This window comes from Camelus dromedarius, chromosome 28 (genome assembly GCF_036321535.1).
Source record: "Camelus dromedarius isolate mCamDro1 chromosome 28, mCamDro1.pat, whole genome shotgun sequence".
In the NCBI taxonomy this organism is placed as follows: domain Eukaryota; kingdom Metazoa; phylum Chordata; class Mammalia; order Artiodactyla; family Camelidae; genus Camelus; species Camelus dromedarius.
In genome coordinates this window covers 6,726,334-6,741,496 of record NC_087463.1, presented here as the reverse complement: position 1 = coordinate 6,741,496, position 15,163 = coordinate 6,726,334, and the positions used below count along the sequence as shown (strand labels likewise).

Below are 15,163 nucleotides of genomic sequence, written 5' to 3'. Positions count from 1 at the left end.
GTTTGGTGAACACTGTTCTTGTTTTTGCCCCAACTTAGTATTTATACCTCCTAGAGTGGGAAGGACAGCTGTGGTGGGACCACCACCCCGATGGGAAGATGAGTACAGGGGCAGAGGGCACAGGTCCGGAGCCTCGCCGGCACCTGGCTTCCGTGACTGTGGGCCTCCCGTGCCTCCCTCCCCTGACCTGTGCCGTGGAGATGATGCTGGTGCCCACCCCACAGGCCTGCTGAGGGGGCCAGATGCATAACCTGTATGTTAAGTGCTTGGAGTAGAATCAGGCGGATGCTAAGTGTTCCATGTTTGCAGTGATGACCGTGCAGAGGTAGCAGGAGTGTCGCATTTAACCGCCTGAAAAAGGCTGGTGGGACTCATCTCAGTTCAGTAGGGAAAGACTTCCTGAGAATTTAAAACAGCCACGTCCTGCTACATTTTACACTCCCTCAGGCCAGCCCCGGCAGAGAGCAGCCCCGGCTGCGGACAGAGGGGCTGGCCGCGCGGGGCCTGGTGCGCGGGCCGCCCTCAGCTCAGTGATTCCTCGCGAGCTGCTGTGTGCAAGTGCCATGCTGCAAAAGAAGCATTTAAGAAAAGGATTTTTGCCTTGAGGGGCCTTACTAGTTGAGCTGGTGAGAAGACCCCAGGCGGCATGCAGATGCCGTGTCCCCGCTTCTGTGACGCCACCCTGACCGCAGGATGGGGTGAAGTGCTCCCTCCTCCCACATAGCTCTTGTTGGATGGCACTTAGGTCTTCATACCTCTCTTGTCCCCACAGCACGGGCACTCAGGTGGTCACCGAGCCTGTAAAAACCAGCTGTGAATGTTACAGGAGTTTAATGCTGTGGGGAGGGAGGGTAACAGTTTCATGTTAGACCTACTGCCCGTAGGGGAGGCCTTAGACACTTCAGTAATGGCCGGGGTGCCCTGGAGACAGGTTAGAGCTAGAGCCACGCAGGAGACGTCGCAGGTGGGTGAGTGGCGGGAGTGGGCGAGCTTGCCCAGCCAGGAGAAACAGCTCCTCCGCTCTTCTCCACTCTAGCCTGGCCCTGTAGGCCATTAAAATACTTTTAATTGGGTATTTTATTTATTTAACAAACAGTATATAGATCTTACTAACTGACCCGTCCACAGTGAAGTTTGTGAGGATAAATAAAAATCTTGGTTTAGATCGAGGTTACTGAAAACCTTCCCAGCCCGGCTGGCTGGTCTGCCTTGGGCCTCATGAGGGAGATTTAACAGCTGAAGAATGTCAAGGACTTCACTTTCTAGCCATTTCGTTTCAAGGGCTGCCTGGTGGTATTGACCCAAGGATAGTGTTTGCTTCAGCTTTTCTGTAATCCTGTCCTGACCCCAGAAAAGGGACCAAGTGACATCTTAGGACTTAGAAAGGGCCTTAGAGAGGCACCCACTGTCAGGAGATGGTTGTTGAGCATCCGCTGTGAGGCAGGTGCGCACTGGTGAGGAGGGGGGCGGAGGCAGGCAGAGGGCCAGTCCAGTGGAGGAGGCACGGTTGTTCCAGCCTCTTCACTCTCACCTCCAGAATCAGCTGGTTTTGCGGTGGCTGTGCCCCTGCCATTCTGCACCTGTCAGAGCTGATGTAATGCCTGGGAGGGAAGAGGGGGCTAGCCCATGTCTAAGTGACGGCTCCATCATACACCTGTAGCTGCGGATGTCAGCAGTTCCCTTGGAATGATGGTGTTGTCACCTCACTCTTAGTCCCACGTTTAAAAATTACTGAAGCAAGTTGGACAGGAAAGTCAGAACTCACCCGCGCTGGTCGTGTTCAGCTGGATCAGCGGCGTTCACGGAGGATGAAGCCGCAGCCCTTGGGCACCGACAATAAAGAATTTTGACAACTGCAGTCCTCTGTGTCATGAACACACCGACCTCACGCAGCTGAGTCCCTTATTCCTGGCACCAGTTGTTTGCACGGAGCCGGGTTTGCATGATGGGGTTTCTCCGACATAAGTCACAAAAGCCTTTCTCGGCCTGAGTGCACAGGGCCTTTGCTGACTTCGTGTTCCACCCTCCATCAAGGCCTGCACCCCAAGCGTGCTGCTCTCCCTAGGAGGCGACCAGAGCAGGGTGCCAGAGCCCCAGACATCATTTATCCTAGTCCAAACTGCTCATCTGTTCAAATCAAACACACTTTGAGACCTTTTTCCAGTGCTCACCCCAATGTCATACACATCTCAGGGCCTGCTTGTTTCCCTGGCTCCTGTGCCTCAGAAAATCAGACCATTAAATGCCCCCGAGGGTAAAGCACTAAGGGCGACAGAACAGACTGTATCCCGTACTCCTAAGGTGTGTTCTGGTTGGAAAATTGAAAAATAAAAATACATCTTAAAGTCCAAAGGGCTCTGACAGGTTAAAGATGACTGTGTAAAGAAATCCTCTCAGAGAAGAGGGCTGGCGTGCAGTGAGCGAAATACTGTGGACCGGCGATCACGACTTGTAGCCACGGAGTGCTGCGGACAGTGCTGATGGCCTTTGTCTGCGTCACTATAAGGAGTGTTTCGCTCACTCCACAGCAGGGAGAGAAGTCCCACAGCCACGGCGCTAACCCTGGGGCAGGGTCAACAGACAACACCCACGCAACGCGGTAGAGACGCTGATGACTGACGAAGACGGAGAAAGCCAGCAAGAGTGAGGGTGCCATCACCTTAGGTAAGTATGGTGCACCCGGGAAAGCCCGACGGCCAGAACGGAGTGCGGGAGAGCGAGCCGCGGGGGAGGCGGGGGAGGCGGGGGAGGCGGGGGAGGCGGGCGGCTGGCCTCAGTCGCCAGCATCTGAGTGTCAGGAGGTGGCGAGTGCGGATCAGCGGCTGGTTTTCCTAGGACGGACGGGCGATCTGGCAGAGTCGGGTCTGACTGTCCGCATCCCGCTGGAGCTGGGTCAGGTAGCCCTGGCCTCTGCAGCTCACCACGGCCCCCGCCCCTTCCGTGTCTTACTTTCCGTGTGTTACTGTGTTGCAGGTTCCCACAGGCGTCTGAGTGTGACCTCTGCTTCAGACGAAAATACCACATGTGGGGTTAAAGTTCCACCAACAGCTAATGGGTCAATCTCCTGTATCCCTTAAACTCACATACACTTTTAATCTGCTTAAAGAAAAAAATAACCAGAGACTAAAACAGTAGATCGGTCACTCGTGTTTGCTCATCTCCCTCAAAGCCCCACTGAAATGAGAAGGAACAAAGACGGTATAAGCCCACAAGGACAACCCAGAGGAGAATGGTAGAGGAGACCCCCGTGGACGAGAAGCTGCAGTAAGCTGGGAGGCGGAAGGTGGATGGAGTGGCAAGCGGGACTATGGAAGTTAAGGCCTTAGAGACAGCACGCAAGGTGGTGGGCCGCAGTGAGACACAGGGTGAAGATGGAATTCAGCAAATCTCTGCTTACTCTGCAGCAGTCCTGGTCCCCTTCCCCTTAACACTGCCAGGACCGGAGAGTGCGGGAATGGGACTGAAAGTTTATCTGACATGTTCGGCCATTTGGAAGACAATACTGGTGGGTATGTGACGGATCTGAGAGTGTTGCCAAATAAAAATAAGAATAAATTCTTAGAAAATTAAGCAAATGAAAAAACAAGGCAGTTGTTATTTCTAAGAAAGACAAAACAACAAGAAAGGAAATGTAATCCTAATTCACTAGTTGGCTCTGCAATGAGCAATGTCATAATAATACTGATTATTCCGTTAACCTGAAACTGTAGTAAACCTATTTGGGGATGGTAGGGAAAGAGGTGTTTGTGATGGGACAAAGGGGTGAAAGAACTACATTTCGTTTCATCCAAAGCAGGAAGTCCTTAGAAAATGTATAAAACTAACAAGCAGCCACCAAAATAAAAACATGACCTAAAAACATACATGCATGAGTATTTACAGACTTCCCAAGGGAGGGAGGAGAGAAGGAGGGGCTGTGTGGTTGGATTTAGGTGGAGTGTTGCGGAGATGGAGGACGGACGTGGAGGTGGCTTTGAAAGTGGATGGTTATGGCATTTGCCGTGAGGGATGGCCAAACCACACTGGTCCCGAATGGAGCCAGAACTCCCAGGCAGTGAGCTAAGAGTGCCCAGCCCTGTCGGCACAGAGCGTGCTGTCCGCTCTTAAGGACACACACGGTGCACACTTACCTGTTTTCCAACCACAGCAAATGAACAATAATTGAGGTTCCGTCCACTTGAGATTTTATGAAACCAGAAAGGATGACAAAGGCCATGAGCAAATGGGCTGACAGCTACAAGAAGTGACAGCTGACAGCCTGACAAAGATAATGACCCAAAGGCACAGAAGGCAGATGCTGGAAACTGGTAACGACAGTGGTCCGAGGCACTCGCGCTTAAGAGACCCTGACACCCCGGGTGTCGGCAGTGCTGCGCAGGGCGAGCCCCAGTGGTCACGAAGTTTCAGTTTCGCTTACACGAAGATGAAATGTCCTTTTGTTTATTTTAAATTTGTTGTATAAGGTATATTTTCAATTTGACTACATTTTCTGTGAAATGACATTTTATGAGGCATTTGAGAATATTCTACTCTAATCAGTACCCCAAAATGTTTTTGCTTACAAGGGTAAAATCCTCTGGACTGTTTAGCCACCCTGAGTGTCCCTTTTCCTGGAACTTTGTCTTCTCTGGGGGAGTCTGCCTTGCAGGGATGAAGAAAACAAGGCGAAGGAGAGAACAGGTGACTTATGGTAGGAAAGTTCTAGGTGGGGAGGGGGTGGCATGACTGAGTGGAAGCCTTCAGAGTTTACCAGGAGTTGAAAGTAGATGCCTGAGATTGTGGGTTTCTGAAGGAGATGCTTCTAGCTGTGGAGGAAGGCACCTAAGAGCAGGGGAGATGGGATGTCTGTTCTAGAAGCTCAGGTACCCCATCCTAAGCTTTGGCTCCACCGGGGAGCTGTGGCAATGGAAAGAGAAGGGAAGAGCACACGGGATGTGAGATGGGAACAGTCAAAGATGTTAGTAGGAGCCAGAACCCAAAACACTCCAGCTGGTAGCTAGTGGAGGTGGTCTCCTGGCCCCCACTGCTCTTAGCTCATCCCTGGAGACGGTCGGGGACATTCCTGAGTGGGGCTAGTCTGGGAGGGGTTTGCTGCTGATGAAACTGGTTAGGGTTGGAATCGGGGAGAACTGATGAGATTCAGAATACTGTCTACAGAAGCGGACTCCTTTTCCTTCCCCGTCTTGAACTGTCAGCTGATCAGATGGTCTGTCAGGCTTAGCTTTCCGTCGGCCCCCCAACGCCGAACCACCCTGTGCATCCCAACCCAGCTTCCCAACCACATCCTTCCCTTCCAAATGAAAATACCAGTTCACAAACAGGGAAACTCACAAGAAGTTGTTCATCAACATTTTATGGCCTCTCACCGTGAGAAAAGTCTCCACTGCACGGCCGCACAGCACATGGGCCTGTAAATTAGAATCCTCGATATTTCACCAACATTGACCATGAAAAAACAATGAAACTACTTCCAAAATGATACAGCTGTCCAAACCCGTCCAGTCTTCAAGAGTAGTTTTCTCTTTTCTATTCCAAGTATCACGTCCTTCTATTTACACTAATAAACAGGGCGGCCTCTGCGGTTGTCTCTGTGGCCAGGTCAGGGTACACGTGATTTCAGACAGACTCGAACTCACTTTGCCAGGCTGCGTATCTGTGAGTCAGGTTTTTTGCTGAAGGCTTGCTGTGAGCCAGCACGTCCAGAAAGTCGGCAGTGGTCACTGTGTCCAGCTGGATCCCAGGTAAGTGGCTGCTCTCTAGATAAAAACACAGGCGTCACGGCACACGGATCGACCTAATGGTGATCGATGCTCTTGAAACGCTAATAGACCTTCTTTCGAGACAATGCATAATGCAGCATTCTTAATGGTTAATGCAGCAAAAGGCAAGACTAAAGAGGGCTGAAGCCCATACACACAATGTGACTTAAATATATTGTTATAAAGTATTATTTAATATTTATATAGGGGCCGCAAATGGATCCAGCCCAACGCCATAGTGTGCCAGAGAAATAAAAGCCCGAGCCCAAAGGAGTTTATCATCTCTAGGGGCAAAGTTGATCCAAAACAGAACAGCAGAGGAGGAAGGAGTTGAGTGCAGGAAGGTTTTTGCCCAAGGAAGGAGTGCGCGTGTAAAGAGCCACCAAGAACAGGAGCAGGGCGCCACCTGCTGGTGAGAGTTGAATTTTAAAACACATTTCTCTCCCGGAGCACATTTGCTGTCATCCCAACCATACCTGACTGGTGATTTTCAAGGGCACTGAAGATCTTCCTCACAGGCCGCATGGCTGCCTCCCTGCAGACTAGCTTAATGTCCGAGCCCGAGTAGCCCTCGGTCTCCTGAAACAGCCGCAGACCCAGCCATTAGGCACAGCCAGGGCGCCAGTGGTGGTTACATTCTTATGGGCAGGACCCAGTATCAGAGCCCCTGTTTGGAGTCTGTATCTGTCACCCGTGAACACTGTATGAAAGCTCCCCAGGTAAGTAATGTTTGGGGGGAGAGAGGCTGCTAACGTGTTTGGATAACCTCAGAAACTGGCTAATGAACACCTGCCTAACAGCATCCACGTGCAAGGGGCAAGTAGCTGGTGAAGGTCTGGACCACCCAAGTCAGCCTGACGGGGCCCTTGTGCCCAAGTCCAAGAACGATCAAACTTGGTAGGCACTTTCCTTCTTGTATGTGAGATCACACCCGCTTCGAGGAACATCAGAGAACATCGTGTTCCAGTGTCCACTCAAAGAGGCAACGGTACCAGTGACAATGGGGGTGACAGGCAGGTACCTAAAGCTTCTCCGTCTGTGAAAGACTTTCACTGAACCGTCACAGCATCCCTGCGGCATATGTGTTACCCAGCTTGCAGGTGAAGAGGCTGAGGCTCAGAGAGTCAGTGACTCCCCTGAGGTCACACAGCTAATAAGCAGTGGGGCCAGGATCTGACCTCAGTTTCTCTAAGTCTAAACCCCATGCTATTTCCACATCATCACAGCTCTCTCTGCCCAAATGTTTCCAAGGGACAGAGCTCACTGTTTCATGAAGGAGAGGCCCATTGCGTTGTTGGGATCTTTTCTAAGTGACTCAAGGCTCCAAACAGCTCACGAGAAGACCCTGCCCCTCAAGAAACTGTCACGTGGCCAGCCCCCTGCCGGCAGAGGCCCCGGGGAAGCTCACCCGGCCCAGCACGCTGTACTCCAGCTCCGCGCGCAGCTCCAGGGCGCTGCTCCTGCTCACGGGGGGCAGCCAGTGGTGGATCATGGCCTGCCTGGCCTCCCGGCTGGGGAGACCGACCAGAATCCGCTTCTCCAGGCGGCGCAGCATGGCGCGGTCCAGCTCCCTGAAACCACGCCAGAGACGCGAGCTGCCTGGGGTGGTGGAGGACTCACTTCTTAAGCAACAACTCTATTTGAAGAACAAATTTAGCATCGCAGGAGACAGTGCCGCCTCTTACCTGTGACTGCGTCTATCCTGGGTGGATGGGGCTGTCACTGCATGCTGTTTGGGAGAAGTGGTTAAAAAGAAGAAAAAAAGAGAGGAAGGAGGGAGGAAGGAGAGAGAGAGAAACAGAGAAAGAGAAAATACCTCCCCCAAATACCCCATGTGAAGGAGGTAATTTTAGGCGACAATTTGAGGGGAAATAAATTGCAACCACCATGCCTGTAAGCGTCCTCATTGCACGTGTCACATCAGTTATTCAGTCTGATCCTGCCAGCGAATGCATTCTTGTTGGCAGTCACTCGGGCACTCTGGGAAGTGCGTGAATCCTTCGCAAACCCATGGGCGCTTCCCATTCTGGCCTGAATGGCTACCTCACGCCACTGCTTTGGTGAACTCAAGAGTGAATGCGCCTTCCGGGGTGCCCAAGGCAAATGCAGCCCTTTGAGACCCTCACTCCTGCTCCTCCCAAAACACTGTCGGGCCAGGTTTATGCACTTTTGCGTCTGCAGTCCATTTCCTGAATGTTCTTAGTACACAAATTTCAAGCAAATAGAAAAGTAGACTAAAACAGCGAATGTCCACATACCTGCCTACCATCCTGATGCAACAACAGTTAACATTTTGCCATATATGCTTCATATCTATTTATCTTTTCCTGCTAAATTATTTCGGTGTAAATTGCATCACGAAACCCCACCCCCAAATGCCTCATATGCATTTCCCCAAGAGGACATTTTCTTACAGAGCTACAATACCACCATGATGCTAACAGAATTAACACTGAGTGCATAATATGTCTAATGCTCATTCCGTAGTCAAATCTCTCCAATCACACCCAAAATATCTTTTCCAACCAAAATTCCATCAAGGATTATGCACTGCATATGATTATGTCTCTTAAATCTCTTGTAATCTAAAGCAGTCTCCTTGTCTCGGCTCCTTTTTGAAACAACAAGGCTAGTTGTACAATGTCCCAAATTCCGGATTCACCTGAGGTTTTGCTCACGGTATCAGGTAAACTGGCTCCTCCATCCCCTGTCCTCCAAGATGGAAGGCTCGATGTAAAAGCTTAATTAGAATCAGGAGAAACATTTTTGGCAAGTATATTTCATAGATGATGATGTTTTCATATTCGTTACATTGGGATCCACATATTGGTGTGTCCCAGTTAGTGATGTGGTGTTTAATTACTGAGATCATCTGGAGACCACAGATCTGTTCATTGCATGATCTCTCATTCACCTCTGTGCAAGTAAGTAACTATTCTACATATAGTATTTTGGCACCATGTGAATACCTCGCTTCCCATTCCCTTTCAACTAGTTCGTGGTCTTTGAATCAATTATTTCATGAGAAGGATGCAAAACAGCAATTTAAAATTGTTTCCATTCCAAATGTGTTATTTGGAATTATTATGTAAAGTAGAGTTTTTCCTCATTAACTGGGGCTCTTTGGTTATCTTGAGTTACAATTCCTATTAAAAACAGATTTATGTAGGTATACGCAAGACTGGGACATTGTGCTGTACACCAGAAATTGACACATTGTAACTGACTGTACTTCAATTTAAAAAAGAAATCATTTTGTGCTGGAGAGGGTGTGGAGAAAAAGGAACCCTCCTATCCTGGTGGGAATGTAGTTTGGTACCACTATTATGGAAAACAGTATGGAGATTCCTTAAAAAACTGAAAATAGACTTACCCTATGATCCAGCAATCCCACTTCTGGGCATATATCCAGAGGAAACCCTAATTCAAAAAGATACATGCACCTCAATGTTCATAGCAGCACTATTTACTTGCTTGGAAGCAACCTAAATGTCCATCGACAGATGAATGGATAAAGAAGTTGTGAGGGGTGTGTGTGTGTGTGTGTGTGTGTGTGTGAGATGGAATACTACTAGTCATAAAAAGAATAAAATATTTGAGCAACATGAATGGACCTGGAGATTGTCATACTAAGTGAAGTCAGTCAGAAAGAGAAAGAAAAATACCATATGATATCACTTATATGTGGAATCTGAAAAAATAGAAAGGACACAAATGAACTTATTTACAAAACAGACAGACTCATAGACATAGAAAACAAACTTATGGTTACCGGGGGGGAAAGGAGGTGGGAAGGGATAAGTTCGGGATTTGTAGATACTAACTACCACATAAACAACAAGGTCCTGCTGTATAGCCCGGGGAACTATATTCAATACCTTGTAATAGACTATAATGAAAAGGAATATATATATATATATGCAAAAATGAATCACTGTGCTGTACACCAGAAGTTAACACGACATTGTAAATAGACTACACTTCAATTAAAAAATTAAAAATTAGTGAAAACATCATTTTGAGTGTGTCTGTGAACTCCTTATATGTTAAATTTTCAAGTCCCAAGATGGGAGGGAAATCCTTGTTTGATTTTCTAGTATAGAAACTGGAGGTGCCTATGTGTCGGTCTGGCTTAGCCTCTAATAAAGAGGAGCAGTGAAAACACTGTAACCAGATTTTCTCGTTCATGAAGATACCAGGAATTTCCCCAACACCCTCCCGTTTCTCTTACTCTCACCCTGGATCTATGTCATGATATTTCCTTTTAAACTGAAAACATGAAAACACCTTTCGAGGTAGCGAATCTGAACCCTGAATTGGAGTGGCCAGATTTCTTAAGAGATTGTGACTTTTCATTACTTATTATTCCTCCGATCCTGAGCGAAGAATCCACATCCAAGAGCTTTTTTTTTTTTTTTTAACCAGCAGTAACGATTATCCTATTTCTTTTTCCCTTTTGCTTTGTTATCTCTCAGCCTCACCCTGTTGAAATTCATCTCACATCAGAGACTCAGCCACCTGCACCACCACGACCCCTCTCAAGGCCAACATTTATATTGCAGACACAGGGTCAAGGGAACTTTGCAGACCTCTGGGAGATTATTTTTTTATATTTCAAATATTAATAAAAGCTGATGCTTAAATAGCACTCACCGAGTGACAGGCACTGTTTGAAGCATTTCTCAGATATTAATTAATTTGCAGAACGACCCTATGAGGTAGGTCTCCTATTGTTACCTCCATGTAAGATGAGGAAACTGAGGCCTAGAGGTTGAGTAGCTAGCTTGCGGTCAAGGCTAGTGAATGGCGGCTCTGAACTTGAACCGGAACAGTGAGGTTCTGCAGCCCATGCCCGTCACGGGGGCAGTCACCACGGCAACTGCAAGGAGACTCAAAGTCACATCACGGGGCAATCTCAGAACCCTGAGAGCAAACGGAGGCTCATAAAAGCTTCCAGAGAGAAAAAACGGGCTGCACACAATGGATGGAGAAGACTTCTCATCAGCAGTGTGAGATGACCAAAGAAAACTGAGCAACACCTTCAGAGTTCTGAGGAATAATACTTTCCAACATAGACATCTGAATCTTGATCAAATCATCAATTAAATGGAAAGCTAGAAAAAAGAGATTTTCAACATGCAAAGCCTAGAAAGATTACGTCCCATGTCCCTTTATCAGGAAAGTACCAATGGGAGAGAGAAACCAAACCAAAGGGCCACAGAAAGAGAAGGAAGTCTCCAGGACGACAAGCGGGGTCCCGGGAACAGAGGACAGCCAGCTCAGTCTGGAGCCGGGAAGGAGGCTCTGGAAGACACGTCTCCAAGAAGATGACACCAACTGGACGCCAGGTACGTCCGTGGGAATCCAGGCTGGCTGTAGCAGCAGGGAGCTGGGCCTGAAGCAGCGGCAGGAGGCGGTGAAGTGAGTCGTGAAGGGCGGGGTGAGGAGAGAGAGGAGAAACCATGAAAGTCACATTTAGGGACTCAGTGCAGAAACGCCGACCACCTGCCCAATGCACTGTCACTGCGACGTCTCCAGCACACAGGAACGACGACGACGACAAACTCCCTGCTTCTAAGTAAACAGAGGAGAGGTTTGGTCCAGGGGACGGCATGCATGTTGGTCCCCTAAACTCCAAGGATGAAATAAGACTTGAGAACCCCAAACTGAAAACCAGGGAGGAAGAGAGAATAAGGTGAGGAAATGGCAGAGATGGGGTGACAAGCAGGTGCCGTATTTCTTCCAAGGCCTTTCCTTGGACCAGCTGCCCCCCCAGAAAGGGCAGGGCTGCAGAAGCGGGGCTGTTTGGTAGGAGCACCTTCAGGTCTCCCCATTCCAGCCAGAGTGACTTCGTATTGAGAGGGAGACCAGATCCCCGAACGCACTGGGAAAATGGGAGTCCAGGTGGGAAAACGGTCCCTCACTGCAGATGGTCGTATTGATCAGCTAATGCCCTAAAGCAAGAGATTTACCTCAAAACTGCTTGTGGGCACAAAATAAGTGCAACTCACCGACAGCGGGGCCTGATGAATGCACTTTTAATGACATCAATAACAGTAGAATCATACAGGGGAGGAAACAAAGGGCAAATGCAACGTACCCAGGAATCATTCTTTATGTCAATATGTTTATGTGAAAAATTTAACCTCCGGCAACCAGAAAACAGTCCCTGTAGCTGCTACACTTTGATTCTGAAACGTTCATTATTCTTTTCTCTCATCTCCTTTCGTCATTTGGTAGTTCCATCACCTCAGAGGTCAAAAGCAACCAGCGAGAGTGACATGTGACACAGGGAAGGCTCGCAGACCTCACCACGGGCCACTGGACCCACGCCCACTGCTCTATACAACGTGGCAGCGCCCACTGGCCACCGAGGCAGCCCGCATGGACCACTGAGCACCTGGGATCCTGCCCTAAGTCTTTGGGCCCCTCCCTCAGCCCCTTGGCCCAGCTCCCCTGTTAAACCATGTTGTTCCTGGAACAGTAATCATGCCAAATCTGACAGAATTTGGAAACCAAACACAATTCTCGTTTGTTCATTCTGTAGTTAAAACATGAAGTTCAAACCATCTGAGTGTGGGAAGAGAAAAGCAACCTCCAGTGCTGTAGGCAAAGTCTTTGCAGGACGTCCACAACCAGCATGGAGCGAGTGACCGTGGCGATCCATGCGGAGCAGGTTAAGGAACTGTGGTATCCTCTGGTTGCTGACAGGGAGCCAGCGAAGACCGCACTGAAGGTTACGGCGTCTCCCACAGTGAGCCCCGCAGAGGCTGGCTCCCACCTCCACCGCCCGCGTGGGCCAGGCGGCTCTGTTTGCTGTTGTCTGAATCCGTCCTTTGCCATCACAGCTGAGGATCTACTCAGGCCTCTTTCTTCACTGGGAACTTCCACTTTGTCTGCCAAGAGCCAGGGGCTTTCTACAGGCCCCGTTCAAGTGCTCTCTGTGCCTTCTTCGTGAAACTTCTTTCATCGGAAATGGCCTCTTCCCAATAACAATTTCATTCTACTTATTGTCGGTACCAGTGCCATGGCCGGCTACAGCCTCACGTCACAGTGATTTGCGCTTGTATCTCATCCACTGTCCCATCAGAAGGTCAGCGTCTAGAGGCCAAGGATCATGGACCATGTATCTTGGGTTCCCCCTTCCCTCCATGAGGCAGAATACTTACAACGGGGGCTCAACAAATACTACTTAGGTGAATGAAGGAACTTGTGGTGCAGGGTGGCTGGCTTCATGCTTCCTTAAAGCTCAGGCTCTACTGAGGAAGCTGATTCGCTTGGTTGAAAATTAGCATCCTATACTCATCATTCGTTTGAAGTAACAGAGAAAACCAGCATCGACTTGGGCAATGGGAATGAAACATTCTATTTTCATCTTTAGTGAAAACAATGAAAATGATGATTTTAGGGGATGACTCATTCCACTCACTTGGCTGGGCGGTGCTTTTGAAGAGGAGGTGAAGGACGTAGTCTCTATGCGGGGACTGTCATCTTCAGAGATGCCACTTCTCATTCTGAGAAGCGAGCTCACAAGCAGAAGACAAGCTTCAATAAGATTAGCCTTGCAGATTAGAAGTCCCCATCGTGCACCGAAGCCATGACACTTCTGATTCAGACTAAATAAGGACAGAACTCCATCCTCCCTTCAGGAAGGTGGAGTCGGGATGAAAATCAGGGAATATGACTCCAAACCCTTCCCTCCCCAACGAATATTCCGCTCGTTCATTTTTGCACCCTATGTAACAACTTGCCAAAGAAACTCAGGGCAGCTGCTCACCTGAGCCTGCCCGCTCTCTACACCCTCACTTGACTTTCTTAACCTCCCTGTCTCTTCTGTGACAAGTCGAGAACCTAATCACCGGCAACACAGTCAGTCACGTGTCTGCCCCGTTGCACCTACGAAACCCTGTACCACGCACTTCTTTCCTGGTTGTATCAGAGTCACCCACCAACCACGTGTGGGGATCACGGACTTAATATTACTGCGTGGGGGAGGGGAGCTTTGTAAGGAGAGAAGCAGTTCCATCACCAGTATGCACAAACGTGCCATTGTTAAAAAACAAAATTCAAATGAGTAAAGGTAAATACCTATTTGACTTTATTCAGTGATTCAGGAATCCAACAGCATCCCGTCCAGCAAACTGAAAGGAGCTCTATCTGAAACGCTGCAGAAAATGGAAGCCTTTTATAGGCAGAAGGAAGTTATCAGCAAAGAGTGGACTGTTTCAGGTAAGGTCACCTTCCTTTGGGGGACAGCGGGAGTCCTTCGATAGATTACCTCACTAGTGCCCACCAGGTAATTCCAGCCTGACTGGTTAAGGCTACACTCCTGGGGAGGCTGAAACGGCAATTAGATTAGGTACTGAGTCTCAGTTTGGTGACGCAGGCTTAGAACAAGTGACTTCATTTGGGGCCTCTTGTCACTTTTTAAAAAACTATAAAAGATTTTAAAAGCCTGAAAGCCTAATTGAATGTAACTGCATTGAAAGATGCAATCATCAGATCAGAGTGAATTAATGCAAACCAGTTTCCCAGAAGGTTTTCAAATAGAACACCGGTCTGATGAAATGCTCCTTAAGGGAAGAATTCTGGGGTCAAATAAATATGGAACATACTGCTTTCTCATAGCTTTTCTTGGAGAGTCACAACAACAGCATCTTAAAGACAGTGAGAAGTCCTGCCACTGAGGAAATCAGCTGAACTCTATTTAACTCAGTATCTCTTGAACTCATTAGACATTAGACCTATTTTTTGGACTATGCTTACTGACATGTGGGAGACCACTCTTGGAGAAACATTAATTTAGAAGTTAATGACAGTCAAGGCAGGAGGCTAAAAGGTAGGACCTCAGAGAGCACAGCTTCCCCCTGTAGCCCAGGAGATGCATGGAGTTGTTGTGGAAAAGCCCGGGGTTGTACCCGCTGAGCTCTTCAATCACATGTGTACCCTTCTGCAGACATCTCACGCCGGACAGGAGGGAGCTCGTATGGGAAGAAGCAAGTTTACACGGTACATTCCTGCCCATTTCCAGTGCAGTAATCTCTTGGATCTTATGCTTTCTTCTCCATATTAAGTTTTTTTTTCAATCCAGACTTTGGTTATACCAGGCGGGTGATTTTTAAGAGGGACAGTGAAATGTCTAGCCCTTTTGCAAATAGCAAGGAAAAGATGAGTTTCAACACGCTGCACACGTAACAATTTTTGCACCTTATTTGTACGAACTACCATCAAGTTAAATAGACGTCTAAAGATGGCATTCGCTTTAATGGCCCTGTTCAGTATTTTGTTTCCCTCTGGACTCCTGGGCCTGAGTTTGTGAATACTCAACAATTGAGACGGGTCAAATTAGTCCTGATTGTGCTTGTTAAACGCTCACTTCCATGGCTGTTACTCTGAGTGGTAAT

General features: G+C 48.4%; 1 protein-coding gene across 1 annotated transcript in view; it reads right to left on the bottom strand.

Moving 5' to 3' along the window:
• Nucleotides 1–5,351: 5,351 nt before the first annotated feature.
• The window catches only part of KATNAL2 (katanin catalytic subunit A1 like 2), a 67,768-nt gene continuing 57,956 nt past the window's right edge, over nucleotides 5,352–15,163 (bottom strand). Inside the window, exons 14-16 of the mRNA XM_010990144.3 lie at nucleotides 7,168–7,330; nucleotides 6,236–6,338; nucleotides 5,352–5,756 (exon numbers count right to left, since the gene is read on the bottom strand). Coding sequence (XP_010988446.3) covers nucleotides 5,617–5,756; nucleotides 6,236–6,338; nucleotides 7,168–7,330 — 406 coding nt within the window. The 3' untranslated portion in view covers nucleotides 5,352–5,616. The remainder of the gene's footprint in view (nucleotides 5,757–6,235; nucleotides 6,339–7,167; nucleotides 7,331–15,163) is intronic.